This window comes from Drosophila gunungcola (genome assembly GCF_025200985.1).
Source record: "Drosophila gunungcola strain Sukarami chromosome 2R unlocalized genomic scaffold, Dgunungcola_SK_2 000015F, whole genome shotgun sequence".
In the NCBI taxonomy this organism is placed as follows: Eukaryota; Metazoa; Arthropoda; class Insecta; order Diptera; family Drosophilidae; genus Drosophila; species Drosophila gunungcola.
In genome coordinates this window covers 989,732-1,012,955 of record NW_026453172.1, presented here as the reverse complement: position 1 = coordinate 1,012,955, position 23,224 = coordinate 989,732, and the positions used below count along the sequence as shown (strand labels likewise).

Here is a 23,224-nt window from a genome sequence, read left to right as displayed (position 1 = left end):
AGTTAAATAACAATTGTTTTACGGTCAGGTATTACATTTTTTCGGACAAATTACACTGTGCAACCATTCGAAGTTAATGACAAAATATATTGGTGCGACTATATATCTCTGTGTGCTGAGCACGACCAAATTCTAAGAATTTCTGCATCACCCTCAGTTTTCGAGAAAAATGATCTTAAAGACTCAAAAAGGACAATTTTACGGGTTCTTTGATTCTAAATAACGGCCGAACTGAATTTTACTGCCTAGACCTATGATATTTTTGCTATAGGGCAACTATTTGGCTAAGGATCCTCATACCCATAACAGCCGAGAGATTTTTTTTTAAATTTTAAATTTAAAAAAAGAATGCAAACACATCAAAAGACCTAAAAGTGTAAAAGTGTAGAGACATTTACAAAAAAAAAGTACTGTGGCTTTTGAGACAGGGATAGAGGATGCAATGCAAATTTGATTATATAGATTATTATAATTACTGCAAAGAACACGAACTCATGAATATTTTTGACATTTCACAGAATCGCAGAATCCCAAGCTTTTTTACTCCTTTGTAAACTCGAAGCGCAAATCCAACATGTTTCCACCATCCCTTCTGCTTAATAACACGTCTGCCAAGGAATTTTTTTGCAGACTTTTTCCAATCCACCTTTTATGCCATTTGAAAAAAATCCTTTATTAATCCACTTCACAAAAAAGGCAGAAAGACCGACATTAGCAGCTACCGTGACATTGCCAAACATAGTGCTATTCTAAAACTTTTAGAAAAAAAATATCCATACGTCACTTATTTTATTGAATTTTCTCTCTTCTAACCAACTCCCATTAGCCTCCGTCATCCGTTTGCCGTTTAACGTCAATATTCCACTGTCAACATCTGCTGTTCTTATCTCATGCCGGTAGACTGTGGCCTATTAGAATGAGCCTGACTGAAATACGATAGGCGGAGTAGCTTCTGAACTGTTGATTAGTGGATTTGCCCCTCTTCGTTGCTGCGAGCCAAATCTCCTGTCTGTGTTTGTAAAGCTGATTCACTCTCGGTGGGTGGACATATACATAGGCCTGATTGAGTATTCCACGGTGAATATCGTTTGCTGTTTGCAGAGAGCTGCTCTATATAGGTAGTAGTTTGTTTGCTACTTTTAGATGATATTTTGCATGCCACTCGAGCCATAGCCTTCTCTCCAATATGTCCAGAAGCACGACAGCTGTCGGAAGGTTTATTTGCAGTTATGATTGGAGTAGATTGTTGTGCAGCCAGTGAGATAACCCTTCTACGGAGCTGCCAATGTCTGCTTAACAGAAAATTATTGGGCATTCAACAATATGGGTACTTACATATTTTCTTTATTAAAGTCATATCCATATCAACATAGCTCTACAAAATTTCGATCAACTACGACTAATCTGCTACTACCTTCATTAATCAAGGCTTTCAATCCTCAAAGCAAACTGATGTAATTTTCACAGACTTTAAAATAGCAGGTGACTCGGTCAACCATGAGCTACTTCACAAGCTTCTCCTTCTCGGAATTCCTTAACACTTACTGAAGTGGTGTCGTTCCTATTTAAAGCAGCATCACTTGGAAAATCGGACTAGCCATGTCCGTGTGTCATTCCGTCTGTCCGTTTCTACGCAGACTAGTCCCTCAGTTTTAAAACTTTCCCATAAGTGGGTTTACTGTTGCAGGTGGTATATATGTCTTAACGAGCTCACATAAGAAACATCGGCGAAAAAAAATTAAAACTTTCCTTTTTCGTTTTTTTAAATTTTTTTTTTGTTGTTCTTCGATATATTGTCATGGCTTATTATTTTAGAATTATAGTTTAAATTTGATTAAAATCTGACGGCTATATCAATTGAAACAATCGGAATATTACAAAAAAAAAATTCAAAAACTAATTTTAGCTTCTCCATTTTTAACTTTTAGCTTCGGCTTAATAATAGCTCTCATGTTTTTTTTAGCATATACGCATAAAAGAAAGAAAATTAAAGAAAATTTAATTTTAGCAATAGCTGCAAAGGTAATCGGTAATCCAGAGTTTGCTGCCTCTCTTGTTATTAAGGATCTTTCTCAAATAAAGCTAATAAGTATGCTGATGACGTCAAGTTCCTTAACGTAGCTGCAGCTCGACTAAAAATAACCGTCAATTCCGGTGCCAAGTCTACAAGCTACTGCTTAAACCAGATAAATGTAAATCCATGTCGTATAATTGATCCAACCCATATCTTTGCACATACTCTATTGATCATACTTCACTGTAACACATAGCTACTGTTAAAGACTTTGTTGTTCTGTTCGACCGTAATATTTGCTTAAATCCTCACGTCAGATCCGTTTCAAAGAAAGCTAAAAGACTACTAGCTTTCATTTAACACTGGTCTAACGAATTCGACGATCCATACACTACAAAACTCTTTTTAGATCATTGACTATACCAATGAATGGTCCCCACACTACGAGCACTATCATGAGTTGATAGAATCCATTCAGAAACAGTTTCTCCTGTCTAGCGATAAGAGGTTTAAACTGAAAGGCAGGACGCCGTTTGCCCTTTTACAGAAACAGGATGACCCTTTTGAATCTGCCTTCCTTGAAGGACCCTCTGGCCTGTTATGGTTACTGGCGCTGACGACTCTGTTTATCTGCTAACATTGCTCACATTAACTTAACTTTAACTATAAGTTTCGTTAAAAAAAAAATAGAACTGAATTGGTTTTAAAATCGAATTGTCTTGTGGATCAAGACTTGGTTTCCGAAAGCTTTCGATCTTCTGAGTGAGTTATTTTTAATTGAGTGAATTTTCTATTTCAATTTTAATTGAGTGAAAGAGAGATCTTTGTCTTTTCTTTTTTACAGGTTCAAAGGAGACGCAATTTGAATATGGTAAAAGTGTTGAAAATTGCCGTTGGAAGTTATCAGCGGCGCGACAATAAATGTTTAGTCTGGGATTTAACATTAACAATGGAAATTTCACAGAGCCTTCTGAGTTTAGAAAATGTTTACAATAACTGGTTTTCAAGTTTTGTTTCCTGTTGGTAGGGTGACTCAAGAGTAAGATCAAATGGGTGGAAAAGGTGTGTAGGTGTGTAGGCATATGCATATTGTGTGTGGGTGTATGTGTAGATGTGGATATGTCACTTTATAAATTTTAAGTTAAGCTAAGCAGCACATTGCTTTAATAAATAAATGCAAAGTACATGCAATAGAAGACCATTATCTCAAAGCAAAAAAGGCTTGACTAGACATCGCATATCATTTGTTTGTGAGCTTAGGCAAGGCCGCAACGAAAAAAGCTTGAAGAATTCGCCAGCCGTAACAAGCTGTGCAGAAACCCAGGATTTAAGGTTTCAATCATGTTGAGTGTTGAATATAAAGTATTTAATGCTAAGACTGTTACAAGGTTTCAAGGTGCGGCGCTGGCCGTATTGGTCGAGGCTCGGCTTTATCTATTCCTGTGCAATGCGGTTAGAAACTCTTTTGTTGATAGTCCCCCACCATAATCAAAGTGTTGTGTTTTGTGTTTTTTGACATTCAATAGCCCCCAAAGCAAACGATCGCTGGTCACACTTATCTCACATCACAATTAATAACACAACAGATTAAATTTTGCAGTTTTTTATTTTTCTTGAGAACTTATTCGATATTTTTAGTTATGGCTTATAATTTTGGAATTACGGTTTAAATTTGATCAAAATTGGACGACTATATCATATAGTGGGAACTATATATATGATAACAATCGGAATACTAAACAAAAAATTAAAAAAAAAATGTTAACTTCTCTAATTTAATAATTCTAAAGAACGTTTTAAATTTAATTAAAATTGGAAAACGAGTTAAAAAACGATCGAATAATTGTGGTGAAAATCATCATACTTATATAATTCGATATTTAGATTTTTTAAAGATTTTTAATTTTGCAAAAGCTGCAAATGATTATATTATATTAACTTCGGCTTGCCTAAATTTGCTTCTTTTCTTGCTTAATTTATTTTCGTTAGTTCTTCGATATATTTAGTAATGGTTTGTTATTATGGAATTACGTTTTAAATTTGGTTAAATTCGGACCTTCTATTCATATACCTTCTATTAAAACAATCGAAATGTTAAAAAAATATTATTATTACTACTCCTAACTCGCCTAAGAAGACTAATGGTGAGCTGCCTAGCCCTTGGATACATCCCAAGTGCATGGTGCAGCGCTAGGGTGATTAAATTTTGCAGTTTTTTATTTTTGTTGAGAACTTATTCGATATTTTTAGTTATGGCTTATAATTTTGGAATTACGGTTTAAATTTGATCAAAATTGGACGACTATATCATATAGTTCCCATGATAACAATCGGAATACTAAAAAAAAAAATTAAAAAAAATATACCAGCTTAGCTCGTTTACCCCATGCAAATGCTCCGTAAGTGAGGATTGGTCTCACAATCATTAAGTATAGCCATCAATTTAAATTCAAGCTAACTCAATCGAAATAGAAAATTAACTTAATTAAAAATAACTCACTCAGAAGATCGAAAGCTTTCGGAAACCGAGTCTTGATCCACAAGACAATTAGATTTTAAAACCAATTCAGTTCTATTTTTTTTTAACGAAACTTATAGTTAAAGTTAAGTTAATGTGAGCAATGTTAGCAGATAAACAGAGTCGTCAGCGCCAGTAACCATAACAAGCCAGAAGGTTCTTCAAGGAAGGCAGATTCAAAAGGGTCATCCTGTCTCTGTAAAAGGGCAAACGGCGTCCTGCCTTTCAGTTTAAACCTCTTATCGCTAGACAGGAGAAACTGTTTCTGAACGGATTCTATCAACTCTTGATAGTGCTCGTAGTGTGGGGACCATTCATTGGTATAGTCAATGATCTAAAAAGAGTTTTGTAGTGTATGGAACAAATAACAATAACAATAAATAACAATTTTAATGGCTCGAATTTTGAAAAATCTTTTAAGAATCAAATATTTGCAAGTCTAAACTTTCATAATATGCTAAAAAATAAAAATCGATTTTTTCCAATATCTACACCAGAATACCTCCTTAACCACTTTTGAAAAACCCTCTAGTTTGGCGGGAAAACGGCTAAAAAAAACTGGATTTCCCGCGCGCACAACTTCTAAACGACTAGAGCTTCGTTTGTGTGCTGAATATCGTTAGAATGGTATTTTTTTCCGTGACAATATTTCTTAAAGTATTTTAAATAATTAAGAAATTAAAGCCTAAATTAAATTCATTTCTGTGTTCACATTTTAGCTCAGTAACTATTTATTTTTATTCTCGAGTTCTTATTGCTTTTGAGATTACGCATCTTTTGATTTGTAACACAATTTTCACTTAAAGTTTGCTTTCGAGTTGTTCAGCGTTTAAAAATACAACCCATTCGTTTATTATAATCTATGCAAGGCCAATTTGATTAGGATAATTTTTGTTGAAGCTTTTGTAAATAAAATAGAAGTATATGCAAGGGTATTATAAACACTAAAAAAAAAGCAAACTTAGGCAAGCCGAAGGTTATATACCCTCGCTGCCATTGCAAAAATTAAATAAATTCTTTAGAACATGTACATTTATTTATGTTAATTATTCGGTCGTTTCTAGGGCTAAAAGCATAATTTAAAAGCGTAATTTCGAATAATTAAACTATTATGTCCGAAAAGATAAGCAATATAAGGGAGTAGCGAAGGTCCGTTTGCAAAAGGAAATAACGGGACAGCACCGAACTTCGGACCCTGACATTGGTGCCGTGCGCAGAGGGCGAAAGGTTGAACGGCAAAACCGTGGACTTTGGACCTGGAGGCAAGGAGACACCGAAACTTAACGGTAAACAGTGGCCTATATATGCAGGCCGGACGGTGGAAGCAGGATCAGTCTGTCATCAGTCAATCATCGAGCAGGTATCATCAGTGAAAGTTAATACGAGTACCAACGCGAGTTAACAACACATCAAATCAACGCCAGCAAGGAGCAGAGCCGTACGGAGTCATCAAGGAGCATGATCGCTACATCGAGACGTTCAGGAAGTCTTCGAATTAAAACACAGGGAGCTGAGGTCATTATGGCATCACACGGCCAAGTCCAGGCGCATTGTCACAACTTCTGTCGCTATTTGAGCTTGGCATCCCACCCGACAGAGTTAAACGAATAGAGTCCTTCGACAAGAAACCGTGGGCTCGGAAGCGAAGTTGTCTAGAACTAGCTGCTTGCCTACAAGGTCTGCACTGGCGAACTCCGGCGTATGCCTGATCGTCCTGCAAGAATTGTACAGGTCCTGGTGCGACTAGCCCAGAAGGACGCGCGTTTGTTTAGCTAGTGTCTCGAAAGGCGTATGCGTTGAGAGCACAGGAGTCCACCGCTAGAGTCCCAGAACGGCAGGGAGAGCCCTTAAGAGCACAGTGCCTGTTCACCCTAGTCTGGGAACGGTGACGCATTCCTAAGCCCTGTTAGCCAGCCGAGCCGAAGGCTGCAGAAGGCACCACGAGCATAGCAGGCAACGGATATATCATTCCGGAGCAGTCATGTAGCTAGTGTCTCGAAAGGCGTATGCGTTGAGAGCACAGCAGTTCACCGCTAGAGTCCCAGAACGGCATGGAGAGCCCTTGAGAGCACAGTGCCTGTTCACCCTAGTCTGGGAACGGTGACGCATCCCTAAGCCCTGTTAGCCAGCCGAGCCGAAGGCTGCAGAAGGCACCACGAGCATAGCAGGCGACGGATATATCATTCCGGAGCATTCATAACCAAGCAAGCCGTTCAACGTAAGAAGGAACCCACGGCGGAGTATACTTCTACACTGTCAATACCAAACCGAGGCCGAGGGTCAAATCGGTGCGTTTTCACTGATCAAAAGCTAACCCCAAGATATTCGTAGCGAGCAGATAACCAACAAAATCGGTTAGTTGCAACTGGCGCCCAAATCGTGATTGTCCTGTCAGTGAAATTCAGCATCAAACAGAAATGGGTAATGGATGGATCTATCTCCTCAAAAAAGAGGATTTCGCAAAAGTGGTAGCCAAAATTGGCATCATCGTAAAGAGCAGGTCGGAGGACATGCGGAAATCCCTTTCAGAATATGTCACAAAAACACAAAACGACCGAGGAATGGCGCAAAATTTTGGCTGAGCGGGAGGAGATCTACGACAAACCAGGCTCAAGCAGCAAATTGCAAGTCCTAGACGCCGAACAGCAAAAGCCCAGCGCACCAGACTATGCCAAAGTCGCAAAGCAAGTCAGGGATTTGTCTTTCAAGTTTGACGGCACGGAGAAACCGCTGGAGTTTCTTGAACAAGTAGAATAGTCAGCAAACACATACAGTTTCAACCTGAACATCATTCCCCGAGATATGCCAGAATTGCTGAAAGGCAAGGCCCTAAAGTGGTCAATTTCAAACAATAAACACTGGAGGACATGGGTTTTAAAAGTTTTTAAACTTTTTTCCTGCCGAGGGGATTGTTCTCAAAGCTTGCAGACCAGGCCAAACAACGGAAACAGGACTTAAAAAAAAAAACACTAAAAATAATCAAGGAGAACTGCACACCTGATCTGAGGATCTCCCTGAGAACATATAAGGTAGAAGAACTAGAGACACTACTGGTCCTGGCCGATGAGTACGAAGAATTCGAGAAAGATCGGGCAGCACCACAACAAGTTACGTGTAGAAGGTGCGATGAAGCCGGCGAACAACTATAATCACCAGAACACGTTATGGAGGACGCACGTCGTGAACCCACACGAAGCCTGCAGACGGTGTGGCGATCACGGACATTAAGAACGAGGATGCCGAAACCAGTGGCTACTTTTCTGCTGGATTTGCGGCAAGGTTGGTGTTAGAAGTGTCGAGTGCTGCCAGAGGTCGGGAAATGGCCAGCGATCCCAGCCGCAGAGAGGCGAGCAGGGGTCGCAAGGTGTTGTCTCTCCAAACTAACGAAGAAGAGCAGCAGTTATCCGCAGCGGTAACGATTGGCGGAATCTTACACAAAGCCACAATCGACACCCGAGCAACAGCGAGCTTTAAAAGCGAGGAGCTGGCGGATATACTGACTGCTTATGGAATGATTACAAGGACGAGAAGGCAAGTTAGGTTGGCAGATGGCAGGTGCAGCGGGATAAACACACAGCTCGATGAAGAGATCGAGTTCGGCAACAAGCGATTGCCCATGCACCTGCTGATCCTACCAGGAGTGGTAGACTCGCTGGTGCTAGAATGAAATTTCCTCACAGGAGTCGGCGCCAAAATAAAGTGTGCTGGATGTACAGTGATGATCCCAGGAAGGAGAAGGCACAACGGATGGTTCGAGGAAAAATTGTCTGTGGCAGTGGTACAAATCAAATCTGAGGAATGCGATGTTGAAAAATTCTAGAGCATGAGCTCGAACAATGAGTGGATCAGCCAACATAGCCGAATCACCATGAAAGACGACAAGCCAATCAAACAGAGCTACTACCCGAAAACTCCAAAGGTTCAAGGGGAAATCAATGCGAAATTCAATGAGTTTCTAGAGAAGGGATGCATAGAACACTCGAGAAGTCCGTACAGCTCCCCGATTGTCATGGTGAAAAAGAAGACAGGTCAGTGGAGGCTTTGTGTTGACTTTAGACAGATCAATGCCAAAGCAAACAAAAACGCTTATCCGATGCCAAGGATAAACTACATCTTAGACCAGTTGAGGGAGGCGAGATACAAATGCAGTCTAGATTTGATAGATGGCTACTGGCAGATTCCCCTAGAAAGGCAATTCACGACGTTCACAGTACCAGGAAAGTAATGCCATTTGGCTTGCACTCCGCTACGGCGACTTTTCAGAGCACTGGATCAGGTTATTGGACCGGAGATGTCACCACACGCGTTTGAGTACTCGTATTGGTATCATCGTGATAGGACGTATACTGGATGAACACAGAAGGAACCTGAGAGAAGTTTTCTTCCGCCTAAAGCAGGCAAACCTCAGGATAAATCCCGAAGATGTCAATTCTTCAGAAGCAAACTGCTTTACCTGGGACACCGCGTTAGAAATCAAGAGAACACTGATCCCGAAACGGTAGCAGCCATAGCCGAGTTGGAACCACCCACAACTATCCGGGAACTGCGCCAATAATTGGGCGAAGCGTGTTGGTTCAGGCGGTTCGTGCCCGACTAGTGAAACCATTAAATGATCTACTGCGGAACGGCACGAAATGGACATGGACTACAGATCACGAGCAGGCATTCGAGGAGGTAAAAGCAAGGCTAGGGGCCGATCCTGTGCTGGCAAGCCCAGATTTCGATAAACCATTCGTGGGATGTCGGAAAACGATCGCAACGCTGGCGGCTCGCTATTACTGGCCAGGAATGCATAGGGACGCCCGAGCACACGTACGAAAATGCCAGACATTCTTTAAATACAAACCTAACCAGATGCAGGCAGCTGGGAAAATGCTGACAGAGATACCCGAAGAACAATGGGCTTTGTCGGACCATTGCCATGATCGAAGTATGGTAACCAGATGCTGCTAGTGCTGATAGATAGATTTTCAAAGTGGACAGCATTAGTGCCACTGCGAACGGCAACACCAGAAACACTTCAAAAGGCATTCCGAAAAAGAATCATAGCTAGGCCCTGAGCCCCAAAGGTGGTGATAACGGACAATGGCGTACAGTTTACTAGCCGAGCATTCAAGAAATTCCTCAGCGAAATGGGAATCAAGCAACGATTCACAGCGCCGTGTACCCCACTGGAAAGCCCGACTGCAGGGAAAGACCAACGTAAGTGGGACAAAATGTGGCCAGAAATCATGCTAGCGGTAAACTCGAGTACATCGGAGTCCCCTTGTTTCATCACGGAGGCCAAAAGCCTCGTCTGCCCAGCGCACTGTACGACAGGGAAACCATTGGCGCAGAAGAGCAGACGGAATCGCCTGAAGACAACCAACCAAGAAAAAGGAAATCTTCGAAAGTGTGCTCCGGAACATGGAGAAAGCTGCTCAGGACCAAGCCAAACATTAAAATTTACGAAGGAGGCAATGGAATCCAATAGGTGACACTATCTGGGTGAAGAAGCACCAGTTAACGAAGGCAGCTGAGGGTTTCGACGCAAAGCTAGCACCGAGATATGACGGACCTTATACGGTAATGGACTTCGTTTCACCAGTCATTTATAAAGTCTGCCACTAGGGAGCACAAAAGAACGAAACGTCCGCGTCAGCAAGATAACAACAACAACAACAAACACAATAACGCAGTAAAGACAAGGAAGCAAACACGAGCATGCAAAAACAAGCGGAGCGAACTATACCGTCGGGCGTTTACCAGAGTATATATAGAACGCAGGACACAAGGATGCACAGTGACCTAGACAACGAGGCAAGCCAGAGTCATCCGTTGATACGCCGCGAAGAATAAGGTGATGCACAGGACAAGGAACCGATAAGGCCGCAGGCCAACAACAATCCGTAGCGTGGGCGGATTCTGTACAAAATGCGCAAGCCCACGACCAGATATTTGTTATTCCGAGGAAAGAGGGGAGGCGGTAAAATACAGAACGCCGCAAGAGAGTGATGAACCTAGAGACAATAAGTAATCAACAAATCAATAGGAAATTGCGCTTACTTACAATACAACTGTGCGAAGTCATCATATTCTTAGGGATGGGGCGCTTCGATTAATAAGCGGTAGATTGGCTCTGGACGATAGTGTCGATCGATAGGCAGAAAATACTGGAAATTTCGGCAAATTAAGGGTTACACTACAGGATGGCAACGCCTCACTAGGCCAACGGAATCGACATCGATTCTAGAAACCCAACTGACCAGACGACGGAAAGAAGAAAAAACCATGAACGCGGAAAATCTGTGCGGAAACCTCCTGGGCGGGAATTCAAAAATTGTGGGAAAACATCTTGGGCGGGAAATTCAAAACCGGGAAGAAGGATCGCCGCAGTGGAACTCCACTAGGAGCTGTGAGCGTCGAGGGAACCATCTGGATAAAAGCTGGCGAGCACGAAAAGGAGAGATGTCGAGGGAAGGATGAACACGAGTACGACGAACACAAAGATATCAAGGCAAGAGAAGGACCGAGTCCCTTTTTCGTTCCCGGAGTAAGGGAAGAATGTGAGGAGTTCAATAACTCCTCACAAATAAAAGCAAGCAGGCAGTGGCCTACCGGTTGCCAGATACGCGGTGAATTCGCCCGTAGTAACGGTAGTGCGGCGAGAGAGTGTGGTGCCGTGTCCACAGAAGGGAACAAGAAGAGTCCTAGAAAGACGGCAACAGGAGAGAGAGCGTCGAGGTGCCATAGTTCGGACTCTGCTGTGGTGCCGTGCACAGAGGACTAAAGGTCGAACGGTAAAACCGTGGACTTTGGACCATGAGGCAAGGAGACGCCGACAACTAACGGTTAACAGAGGGTATATAAGCAGGCCGAGCAAAGAAAGTTAGATCTTTCTTTTACCATTCAACAAGTATCAGGCATAAACCAGTAATCAGTGAAACAACGTGAAGAATCAAGTAGTGCCGTGCGGAGTACACAAGGAGCAAGATCGCTAAGTCAAGACGTTCGGGGTTTAGAGTTTGAAGACGAAGCTACCTAAGCTGATAAGGCATCACACGGCTAAGTCAAGGTGCTTTGTCACAACTCCTGTCTCGATTTGAGCTTGGCGGATTGTCCGGCGTGTCAGGCAGTGTTGCATTAAAACGGTCCTTCGACAAGGAACCGTGGGCTCGGAAGTAAAGTTGTCTAGAAATAGCTGCCTTGCTACAAGGATCGCATTGGCGAAGTCCGGTGTACGCCTAATCGAGGATTTCCCAGGTCCTGGTGCGACTAGCCTGACAGGACGCGCGTTCGTTCGGCTGGTGTCTCGAACGGCGTATGCGTTGAGAGCACAGCAGTTCGCCGCTAAAGTCCAAGAACGGCAGCTGACCGAATGCCTGTTCACTCTAGTCTGGAAACGGTGACGCATCCCCAAGCCCCAATAGGCGCCAAGCCAATTGTAGTAGAAGGAACCACGAGCACCCCGAACCCGGAACCTGCAGCAGCTGAATGAACCCGGAGCGAGTTGATCAAAGCCGGAGCCACCCGGAGCATCATCGTGGGAATGAGTGTGCTCAGACGGGGACGGCGAAGAAGGCGAGGGTCAAGTCGGCAAATAAAGATCCTTGTGTGTACCCCAACCTTCTGTGCGTTCTTACTGATCAATCGGGTAAATACACGTTTGTATATTTCTAGCTAGCAGACTAATACAAAATCAGTTAATTACAAGTTTTAATTTGATAATTCAGACTTACGCTTTTAATTTTATTTAAATCGGAAAACGATGTCATATAGCTGCCGTAGAAATGATCGAATAGTTGAGCTGAAAATCATCATAGCTTCAATATTTTAAAACAGATACGCATATATTTCAAAATTTTAATGTTTTCAAGAATAATTAATTTTTGCAATAGCTGCAAGGGTATGTAAATTTCGACTCGCCAATGTTAGCTTCTATTCTAGTTTTTTATTTTTTTTCCTATTGTTCCTATGGAAGGTATATAATACTGTAGTCGTCTGTTCCGACATATAAACTAGCTGCAATTTTTTTTTTTTTTTTTTTTATACATATGCATTTTATTTGTTGAATCTTCTCTGAATTGAGACTAACAATAAGTAAATAAAATCTTAAATTAAAAAGCTATATCTGACAGTCAAGTTGACTGCCGCGGGATGTAAGGGCTCTAATAACTATTGCTGAGCTGGAAGGTCATTTCGTTGCAATCGGGTCCGGTTGGAAACCCTGGCTAGTCCCCCGGCGAGCTGGTTTGGATGAGAAGTTAGCTTGGTGTGGTAGGACGCCTTTTGTTTTGAAATTTGTAAGTCTTCTGTCAAGGTGGACGCCAAGGTACATTACATCGTCGGCTTGTGGAAGTGGCGTGTTATTCAGAGTTTGTCTGTTTGTTTGTTTGGACACGTTTGTCTGTTAAGAGTAAACGTTATGTGTTTACACTTTTGCGCATTTATTTTTATACGCCAGTCTGATAACCACCTCTCCACTACCACGAGATGAACAGCTAGTTGTGCTGTTGCCTGAATTGGGCATTTGGACCGACTTAAGATCGCGGTATCGTCTGCGAATGTAGAAGTAGTTAGCCGCTCGTTCGTGGGAATATCTGCGGTGTAAAGGAGAAATAGAGTTGGACCAAGGGCGCTACCTTGAGGAATTCCAGCCTCTATCGTGTAATCGTCGGATATTGTAGTGTTGCATCTCACGGCGAAGGCTCTGTTGTAAAGGTACGATTCAAGTATCCTGTGAGTGTTTTCCGGTAGTAACGTTCTGATTTTATGCATAAGTCCATCGAGCCAGACTCGGTCGAAAGCCTGCGCAACGTCAAGGAATACCGTACTGCAGTATTCCCGAGACTCGAATGCAGTTCGTATTTCTGTTGTTAATCTGTTAACTTGCTTTATTGTTCCATGGCTTTCTCGAAAGCCAAATTGATGCGCCGGAATAATGTTGTGATCTTTCAGATATGGGATTATGCGTGTCAAAAGGCATTTTTCGAGCAGTTTTGACAGACACGAGAGTGAACTTATCGGTCTATATGAGGCTGGTATTGTGTAATCTTTTCCTGGCTTTGGGATCATTATGATTACCGACTTTTTCCATTTTTTTGGGAAGTAGCCATGTCGTGTAATCCCGTTAAATAGTTAACAAATTACCTCAACTGCACAGTTTGGGAGTTCAATTAGCATCTTAGGAGTTATTAGATCACCGCCTGGGGTCTTTTTTGTTTTTAATTGCTCGCTGATGACTTTTGCAACTTCGTTTGTTTGGAACAGAACTGGCGCCGTCTCAGCTCCACCTCGAATTGACGGCGACGGTAGTGTGAATGAATTATTTGCAGGGTTTGGCTGAAAAACATTTCGAAGGTGTAAAGCAAATGTACAGGCTCTGTCTTTGTCGTTTCTGGCCCAGCTGCCTGAAGAGTCTCTTACGGGAATTACTGTTTCGGCCGGCGCACTTAGATTTGGGGGGGCCCTCCACAGGGGATGCTTGGTGCTGGTGGGTGAAAGTTTCTCAATGTACTGGCGTTTTGCTTTTTCTTCTTCGTGTCTTAGAGCCCCGGTAAGTCTGTGGCCAGCTTCCTTAAGACTATGTTTTGAGGTTGGCGATCTGCTGGTTTGCCAAGCACGCCTCAAACGTCTTTTCTCCAAAACAAGCTGTTCGATTTCAAGGTTAGTTTTGTGTTGGTTGCTGCGACGAGTACCGACTCCAGTGCATTGGCATAGCAGTCGATGTCTTCCTTGAAGTTGAGCTGTGGAGTTAGTTCGATGTGGGAACTTACGTACTTTTTAAACTTCAGCCAGTTGGTTCGATGCGACGTCAGCCTGCAAGGGTGCTCGATTAATTCCGGGCTTTGAAGAAGAGTTATTAGCACTGGTGAGTGGTCCGATGATAGATCCAAAAGCGATTTTGCAGATATTAGATTTCGAGAAATATTTTTTGTCACAGCAAAATCAATTAAATCAGGTAGTTTTCTAGGATCTGTTGGCCAGTATGTAGGACTGCCTGGTGAAACGTAGTCCAGTTTGTTGCATGTTTTGATGAGTACATTATATAGTTGCCTTCCTTTGGGGGTAACAAGGCGGGATCCCCAGTGTGTGTGCTTGGCGTTGTAATCACCTGCTGCTATGAATCGCTCTCCAAGTGAATTGTAGAAGTCCATGAATTGGTCTTCGAAAACTGTAAAGCGGGGTGGGCAGTAGACAGCGGCAATGGCAAGGTTGCAGTTGCCCAACTGTAATTTTATCGATGTAGCTTGCAGATAATTTTTTGCAAACCGTTGGTGAAAGTGGTGTTTGATACGGTCTCTTATTAAGATGCCGGCTCCGCCATGTGCTTTACCATCTGGATGATCGGTGCCGTAGAACGTGTATCCTCGTATTTGAAAGTTATATTTGCTGGTAAGATGCGTTTCTGCCAGCAACATAACGTCGATGTGATTTTCGTTCAGAAATTGAGTTATTTCAGGTATATGCCGTGAAACACCGTTGGCGTTCCACAGAGTTATTCGGAGGCTAGGCATAATTTATTTGGACTGCTGAGCTGCAAGCATTTGTAACAAGATATTTTGGTTTTGCATTAGAATTTGCATGGTGGTTTTCATGAAGGACATAAATTCCATCATATTTTGTTGCAAAGTTATCATCATAGTTTCCATGTTACTTTGTGGCTGTCCCATGGCCTGCTGTATGTTATCAGTTTTCGGCTCTATGTGAGCTGTACCTGATCTTAGAGCACTGGCGTAGGAAATGCTGTTGGTGGTAATTGAAGGGCCAAATGATGACCTGGCTGCTTTTGCGAAGAAAACTTCGGGTGTCGTTTGTGATTTCATGTAAATGTTCTGGCGTGTTGTTGTCGCTCTTTGCATCCGACTTTTCATCTCCTTGTAGACTGGACAGCCTCTGTAGTTTGCTGTGTGGTTTCCTTGGCAGTTTACACACTTTTTATTGAGAGAGTCTCCCTTTTTGGCAGGGCAGGGTTCGGAGCCGTGGCAGTTTCCACAAGCTACACAAACTGACCTGAGGGTGCAGTAGGCCCTGGTGTGTCCGTTTTCCTGGCAGTTTGTACATTGCACTGGCCCGTTCCGTTTGTGCGGCTCTTCTACTGTGATCCTACGGTGCAGAAGGTACTGCAACTTGTAGATCGGGTGCACTGCGTTTTTTTTCAAAGTTCTGCTGTCTGGCTCCAGCTCGACCTTGAAGAGTGGTTGCGGCTTCTTGTTTTTGGTTCATAATGTTTATAACATTTTTGGCGCAAAAACCGTTTTCTTTTAAAGCCTCTATAATTTCAGAGGGGGTCTCATCGGGTTCTATTCCCTTGATGACAACTTGTAAACCCTTGCAACTTTTTAGCTGGTACGTGTAGTAATTCTTTTTGGCATTGTTTAGGTACTTCGACACTGCTCGGAAATCATCTTCGGTTTTGGTTTGAAGTTTGGTTTCGGTTATATTCCCTTTCATAAGCGGAATAACATGAAAGTTATCCTTCCCGACAAGCTCAACTATTTTATTGACTAGGACGTTGGAGATCTTCTCCCGAACAAAGATAGGTGGTGGCTAAAGTTTCTTTGGGGCTAATTCTTCGTACTCTGTTTCAGGCTCCGCCAGAATGGAAAATCTATTTTCATTTAATGGCCCGAGATTTTCAGGGCCTTTATTGGTACGGTTTATTATGGGCATATTGCCGTCAGATTTTTTTGGAGGGGCTAGCTTGCGCTTGGAAATATTAATATAGCGATCCATGCCTGTCTGCATGGCCGAACCCGCTTGCAGAATTGTAATTTTTTCTACCGTAGCTTTGTTTTTGCCGTTTGACCCGATTTTTGCACTTGGTTGTGTTGTTGCTTTACCCGCTGCAGAAGAAGAGAGTGGAGTCGTTATTGCATTGTTGGCGACAGAGACCGTTGTAGTTGACGTAGTAGTTGCTGTTGTTGTTGCACTAGGTGGCAGAAGCTCGGTTGGAGTTTTGCATTGCTCACACCATGGTGTTTGTGCGGTGAAAAGCAGGGCGGGAGAGCAAGAACTAGCTCTCTGGTTTTCGGCGGTCAGTAAACTTGCACTTTCTTGCACTTTCGGTTCTAGAGCATTACTCGTGAACGAGAAATAAGCATTGTTTCGGGCCAAAGAGAGACGACGTTTGTCTTGCTCTCTCTGAATTTTTTCACGGGCTTCGTCTTGTTGTTTTTGGCGTTGAGTGCGCTGATCCACGTTCTTACTCATTTATTGATAGAGCGTAATAATAATTAATTAATTAACTAAAACTTTAGTTTACGATATGCGAATTAGCATCGCGAATCGCAAGACCCCGCGTTTATAAATTTTTTCGAACGTTTTCGACTTAGTGGCTTATTGTTTTTCCGGAGCGTTAAGAAAACACGTCTAACGCGACCGAAGTTGAGAAATGCAATTGAAATACAACTTTTGAGAAAGTTTTCCAGCAGATTGATTTAAAACTGAGAATTCCTCCATACTCAGAAATTAGAGCTATCTAATTATTGTCAGCAGAAAACTGCTGCCTAGATTCATACAAGGTTACAACAGTTTTATTATAAAACAGTGCTGTAAAATTTTCATGCATTGTCAGAAGTTGTGTGCTATGTTTTTTTTGTTGTAACAAGGCTTTTGATCTTTGGAGTACAAAGACTGTAGTCTAAAACGAAAACTTCTGACATAAAACAAAAACACCTCCTGACGAGGAAAGAGTAAAGTGACGATTGTACCTATTAAATCAACAAATTTCTGGTATCAAATTTTATGTCTTTTATTTTAATTTTTCCCAAAAACATTTATATTTTTATTTAATTAGTTTTGTAATCAAGTGTTCTTCTTTTTAGGTTTTATCGAGTGCTTGATGTTTCTCGAAATCAAGTTATACAAAAAAACTGCAGTGTAGATCATATTTACACCCCCAGCTTTCGAAGAAGTTTGTTTACGATCGGAATATTAATGCGCTATTTTGATTTTAAGTCTCCCATTGCATTAGGTAAGTAATTTTTATTCAATTGCGATGATTTCATCTTTATACTTCTAGGTGAGACAAATGGTGGACTTCCAATTTCGATATGTGATGATGTATTCGATTGTTTGATGTTCTTCTGTAGTTGTGGAAATCAAGAAATTCGAAAGCAAGCACTTATTTCGCTTGGATCTTTCTGCGTTTTAAACGATGACTATCTTACCAGATCCGAGCTTAAAAAATTGTATTGTGATATTTTAAGCTCAATCGCAAACGACGCCGGGTTCAAAATAATCTGCATGCGTAATATTTGGATTTATTTAACGGAATCTGAAATGTTTATGCACAATAAGGAAAAAGAATGTTAGTATATTAAACATAAGACGGGACCAACAAAAGTTGAATTATTTAAGGTTAATTTGTTTTCTGTTTCTACAATTTTTTTTTATTTGTAAGGAGTTAAAAACAATTTTTTATAGTTCCTGATTTTTTGCACTATTTTAGTCGCAAAAGAATTTAAAGCCGACTTCCAAAGCACCAAATTACAATTTGTTTTTGAAACGCATTTGTTCTTATTGGGACCATATTATTGAGGGATTTTTAGTTAACAAAAACTGTCTGGCTTGTTATCTATTGGCATAATTTTTCTTTTCGTTACCTTTTATAATTGGTTATTTCATAAATTGCTGAAGAATGAAGTTAAAGCGTTTGAGAAAATATATCCCTACCCAAAACATTTCGAACAATTTTAACATGCGTAGCAATAAAAAAATGTACATAGTCTCTGCCCTTGTTGTCCAATTCGATCGAAAATTAATACATCAACCTAACTTTGTGGCGCATTTACAATACTCCCTTGATCAAAAAGTTACCGACTTTTATTAAAAAAATCAAAAATACAAAGTTACTAATCAAAATCAATATTGTCCCCTTCAAAGTACTCCCCATCGACTGCAACGCACTTATGCCAGCGCTTGATCCAATCCTCAAAACACTTTTTAAAGTCAGCTCGCGGTATGGCCATCAGAGCCATCTTCGATTTTTCCATGATCTCATCTCGGCTGCTGTAACGCGTTCCGCGGAGCGGTTTTTTAAGTCGACTGAACAGGTAAAAGTCGCAGGGAGCCAAATCCGGTGAATTCAGTGGTTGTTGGATGGTATTGGTGCTGTTTTTAGCCAAATGGTCACGGATAATTAAGGCATTATGAGACGGCGCGTTATCGTGGTGTAAAATCCATGAGTTGTTTTGCCACAATTCTGGCCGTTTTTGGCGAACAGCTTCACGCAAACGACGCATAACGCCCAAATAATATTCCTTGTTGTTAGTTTGACCTTATGGAAGGAATTCATGATGCACAACGCCTTTGTAGTCCATGACAACTGTGAGCATTGCCTTCTTATTTGACTGAAAACGACGTGGTTTCTTCGGTCTGGGCTCATTCGGTGAACGCCATTCACTCGCTTGATGTCTTGAGTGTGTGTCATACTCATAAACCCACGTCTCGTCTCCCGTAATGATGAGTTTGATGAATGCTGGGTCGGATTCAGCCTTGGAAATCATGTCTTTGCGACCTCAACGCGATCCATTTTTTGTATGAAATTCAGTTCTTTTGGCACCAACTTTGCAGCGACGCGTCTGAAACCCAAATCATTAGCCAAAATATCTTGAACGGTTCCAAAAGCAATGTCCAACTCCTCTGCCATCGCTCTAATAGTCAATTTGCGGTTTATGGCCATCCAGTCTTTGATTTTGCCGATGTTTTCGTCCGTTTTCGAAGTGGATGGCCTGCCAGAACGGTCATCATCGTTGATGGAATTACGACCACTTTTGAACTGTTGTTAGTTTGTCAGCGAAACACATATCCAAAGTAGTCAGAACACTAATTTCATTTTTAACACAGAATTTAATGCAAATTCGTTGCCTTGTTTTCTATCCATTTTTTAAAATCAAAAAAATCGAGGACACGCTCAAAGGTTAATGTGAACAACACAACGTAACTTTGACAAATGTCAATCGATGACGCTGAAAATTGGCGGGAATATAAACAACAGTTCTACCAATCTGGGAAAAAAATGTATTAAAATCGTTTGACTGGGAGCGCCACACGGTGGCAAAGTCGGGTACTTTTTGATCAAGGGAGTATATTCTTAACGTAAATATAATTTAATGTAGCTGTAACTATTACATAAAACGTAAAGGAATCAATGATATACAGGCCTGTTAAAGTTTAACTCGGAAGTGAATTAGGTAACATTTTCAGATTTCCCTTTAACATAATCGAATATCACTTATTTTGGTCATAAATCAGCTGACTGACAATTGGCAAAGGCATTTGATTAGTCTGAGTTTTGCTACCTAAGAGCTGATTACACAAAAACACTTTTAAATTTAACTTTAATTAAATACCTATCTAACCATATTAAAAGGAACACAAAAGTGCTTGAGTTAATTAAATTAAATTAATCCCAATAAATTTATAAAGCAAAATTTTATTTAAAACATCGATAAATAATAACTTTAAATTTTGTTATCATAATCATAAATACCCCGAGATACAAACGAAAACTAAGAATACAGATATGCCTAGATAGGTCTATACTAACATTTTTTGTACAAAGAAGCATGCCCCGTTTACAAGGTCTCATTTTGTTCTTCTGTGTTATTGATGGTTTTTGCATTTTTTGATAAAAAACTAAACTTATTTTGAAAATGCGGCTTCTGTGTGCAGATTTTTACTAAAGAGTTAGATTTAACTTTTGTTGGACCCTGACGTGACCCTACTACATAACTGAAATTTTTAATGTTAATTTTCAGGGGAAAAACAATCAAAGCACGAGGATCTTAAGGAAATGAACGACGTTTCCTCTGGCATGGCAAGTCGAATAATTCAACTTTATCTGGAAGAAATTCTTGAATGCTTTTTAAATCGGGATGAAACAGTTCGATTGTGGGCTGTTAAAGTAATACAGATTGTTCTTCGTCAAGGATTAGTTCATCCAGTTAGAATGGTTCCGTATTTAATATGCTTAAGTACTGATCCTAAGGTCGAGGTTGGTGTTACATTTTTGTTATGCATTTGGAAATCTAAAATAATTACATATTTGTAGTCCGCCCATAGAGCTGATGCTTTATTAAAAGATATCGATAAAACATATTCTGGATTTGTAAATATGAAAGTGCAGTTTGGGTTACAACTTTGCTTTAAGCTACAAAAAGTTTTACAAATAAACAACAGAGGAAAACTGGAAATTATAAGAGGTTATGGGTATGTTTTTTTACAATATTTGTTTTACTTCGTATTTTAATCATTTTTAATTTAAGGAATCGAGGACCAGATCATATGATAACCGCTTTAAATGACTTTCTTTATTCCCTGCTTCGTACAACAAAGCCACAAAGGCGTGCCTTAGTGCAAACAGTAACAAAACAGTTTGATGATCAGAAAACATCATTACAACAAATGTTGTATATAGCCGATAATTTGGCTTACTTCCCATATGTAGTTCAAGATGAGCCATTATATCTGATACACCAAATAGATCTACTAATCTCAATGGCTGGAACACATTTACTCGCTACGTTTAAAGAACATTTGAAACCAATTGAGAAAGAAAGAGATGTATTAGAAGATGATGATGACGTAGAAGATCCACAGGTTCTGTTCAATCGATTGCCCGAAGATATGACAGAAATAAAAAAATGTATAACATCAGCACAAGCGTGTATGCTGCTTCTAATATTAAAAGATCATTTAAAGGACATGTACGGTATAACTGATAGTAAAATTTCAAGGTATTCACCATCCGAACCAAAATTATATGAAAAAGCTGTTACACGTAGAAGCGTTACTGACTTTAATCCGAAAACAACTATTGATGTTATCAAAAAACAGATGTCGCAACAGAAGTTGAGCACAGACATCCATTTTCCGTTTACGAACGAAGAGAAACTGGACCTAGTTGCTAAGTACCTTGATGTACGTATTAAAAAATGTTCTTTCCAATTTATTCTAATTTGGTTTTAGTTTAAGCAACTTATGTTAAAACTTGATCCAGAAGATGCGGACTCAGATCCTGATGAATTGCGCGACAAATCAACTTTAAATAATTCGAATGATGGTATAGTATATACTAATTCCATGAAAAATTCCTACACCGCCAGTGATGGATGCTCTTTTACCTCTTCTGTGACTATTGACAATATGCAAACTTCAATATTACCTGCAACTTCTGGAAACGTAAGTTAATTTGGTTTGCTTATTTTAAATATTATTGTGTTTATGTTACTCATTTTTAGGATGCGCGTGATATATCAATAGCTCATATCGTTAAATCCACCGTTTCACCTTCAAAGTCAAGTGGCCGCAAATACAATCAAGTTCGAAGTAAAAAAAAAAGAAAAAAAATTGAGTCATCAGATGATGAAAACAGTGATGCAGATTATGCGTAAGCAGGGAAAAATTATCTTTGTCATTTAAGAATATTTTGTATAACTAAAAAATTTATTTTGGAACACATGTTACAGTTAAAACTTAATTTTTTTAAAGAAAACTCAATTCAATTAAAAATATTAATAAATACAATACCATAAACAAACACATTATCTAAAAGCAAATATATGTAATATAGTAATTACAGTATAGTGTAAACTATAATTTAAACTAGTTTAGTCTTTTATTTCTGATTATACTGGAGCAGCCCTGCTCTGAAGTATAAATTTGTATTTTTTTTTTGTGCTACAAAAAAATAAATAACACAAATAAGGTCACATGCATTTGTTCTTGTTTAATAAGAAATAATATTAAAATAAACGTAATCTAATTATCTCTAAAATTCATTCGTTTGCAAGAGCGTTTGGACACTTATTTTTATGTTCAAAATGTTACCAACATTTTTGTAGCTTGAAGTTGAAGATTCTGCGGCCAGGGCAGTCGCACAGATCTTGTCAAACAAAAGATACCTACCTACAACAATACAAAAGGGAACATATTTCGCGCGGTGCCTAAGCGTCTTTTCGCTTATTTGCCTAAAAAACATTATTAAAAACCACTGTTTTGTTTAATTTTTAAATTTAATAAGTATATATACATACATAGATCAGAACTTTTTAATCTTTCAAATTTTTCGGATTTTATGCCAAAAATGTGTTATGATAACAGGATTAAACACAATGTAATAGCTGAAAATAAGTAAGATCATTTATATTCTAAAATTTTAATTTAAATAGCTTGCATACAATTTGTATGGTCTTTAAATGGTTCGGATACAATGAATCACGAATAATGAATAATGAATACGTTAAAAAGTATGTAACAAGTAGAAGGCAGCGTTTCTGACCCTATAAAGTATATATATTCCTGATCAGGATCAATAGCTAAGTCGCCTAGAAGGCGTGCACGTCACAATTTAGTTATTCCCAGTTTTATTGTTTAAAGAGACATCATATGGAGTATAATAAATATTAAGTCGGAAAGACCATATTTAATATTAAGTTTCAGTTAAGTTCAGAACCCGAGTGATATTTAGCCTAGACGCAGGACTAGAAAAGTAAGGAATAATACTATAAATCCGGAATGCGGGAAGAAGAAGGAAGACGGAAGGCGGTCATACACCGATGGAACAGCCCCTCTCTTGGCTTGGAATCGCAAAACGGGACAGACGTATCTCCCGGCGGGCGGTTAATTCCAGGCATCCAAGTCACGAACGCATCAGCTACGCATTCGCTCGCAACAAAGCTCGCTCCAGGATACGCGAGTTCAGTGCA

The 23,224-nt window shown here is 40.1% G+C and overlaps 1 protein-coding gene and 1 long non-coding RNA gene across 3 annotated transcripts in view; one reads left to right on the top strand and one right to left on the bottom strand.

Annotated features, from left to right (window-relative positions):
• LOC128256335 (nipped-B protein) overlaps positions 1-22,093 on the top strand; it is a 215,936-nt gene extending 193,843 nt beyond the window's left edge. Inside the window, exons 17-23 of the mRNA XM_052986636.1 lie at positions 17,339-17,487; positions 17,536-17,823; positions 20,276-20,511; positions 20,569-20,726; positions 20,783-21,437; positions 21,486-21,698; positions 21,758-22,093. Of these exons, the coding sequence (XP_052842596.1) occupies positions 17,339-17,487; positions 17,536-17,823; positions 20,276-20,511; positions 20,569-20,726; positions 20,783-21,437; positions 21,486-21,698; positions 21,758-21,910 (1,852 nt within the window). The 3' untranslated portion in view covers positions 21,911-22,093. The remainder of the gene's footprint in view (positions 1-17,338; positions 17,488-17,535; positions 17,824-20,275; positions 20,512-20,568; positions 20,727-20,782; positions 21,438-21,485; positions 21,699-21,757) is intronic.
• LOC128256341 (uncharacterized) lies at positions 512-1,801 on the bottom strand. Of its 2 annotated transcripts, XR_008267744.1 has the most exons (3): positions 1,336-1,801; positions 814-1,279; positions 512-755 (listed from the first exon to the last, which is right to left on the bottom strand). It is a non-coding gene; the product is annotated as an uncharacterized LOC128256341 (long non-coding RNA). The 2 variants fall into 2 exon arrangements; XR_008267743.1 differs by lacking the exon at positions 512-755 and having other exon boundaries at positions 775-1,279.
• Positions 22,094-23,224: the final 1,131 nt, after the last annotated feature.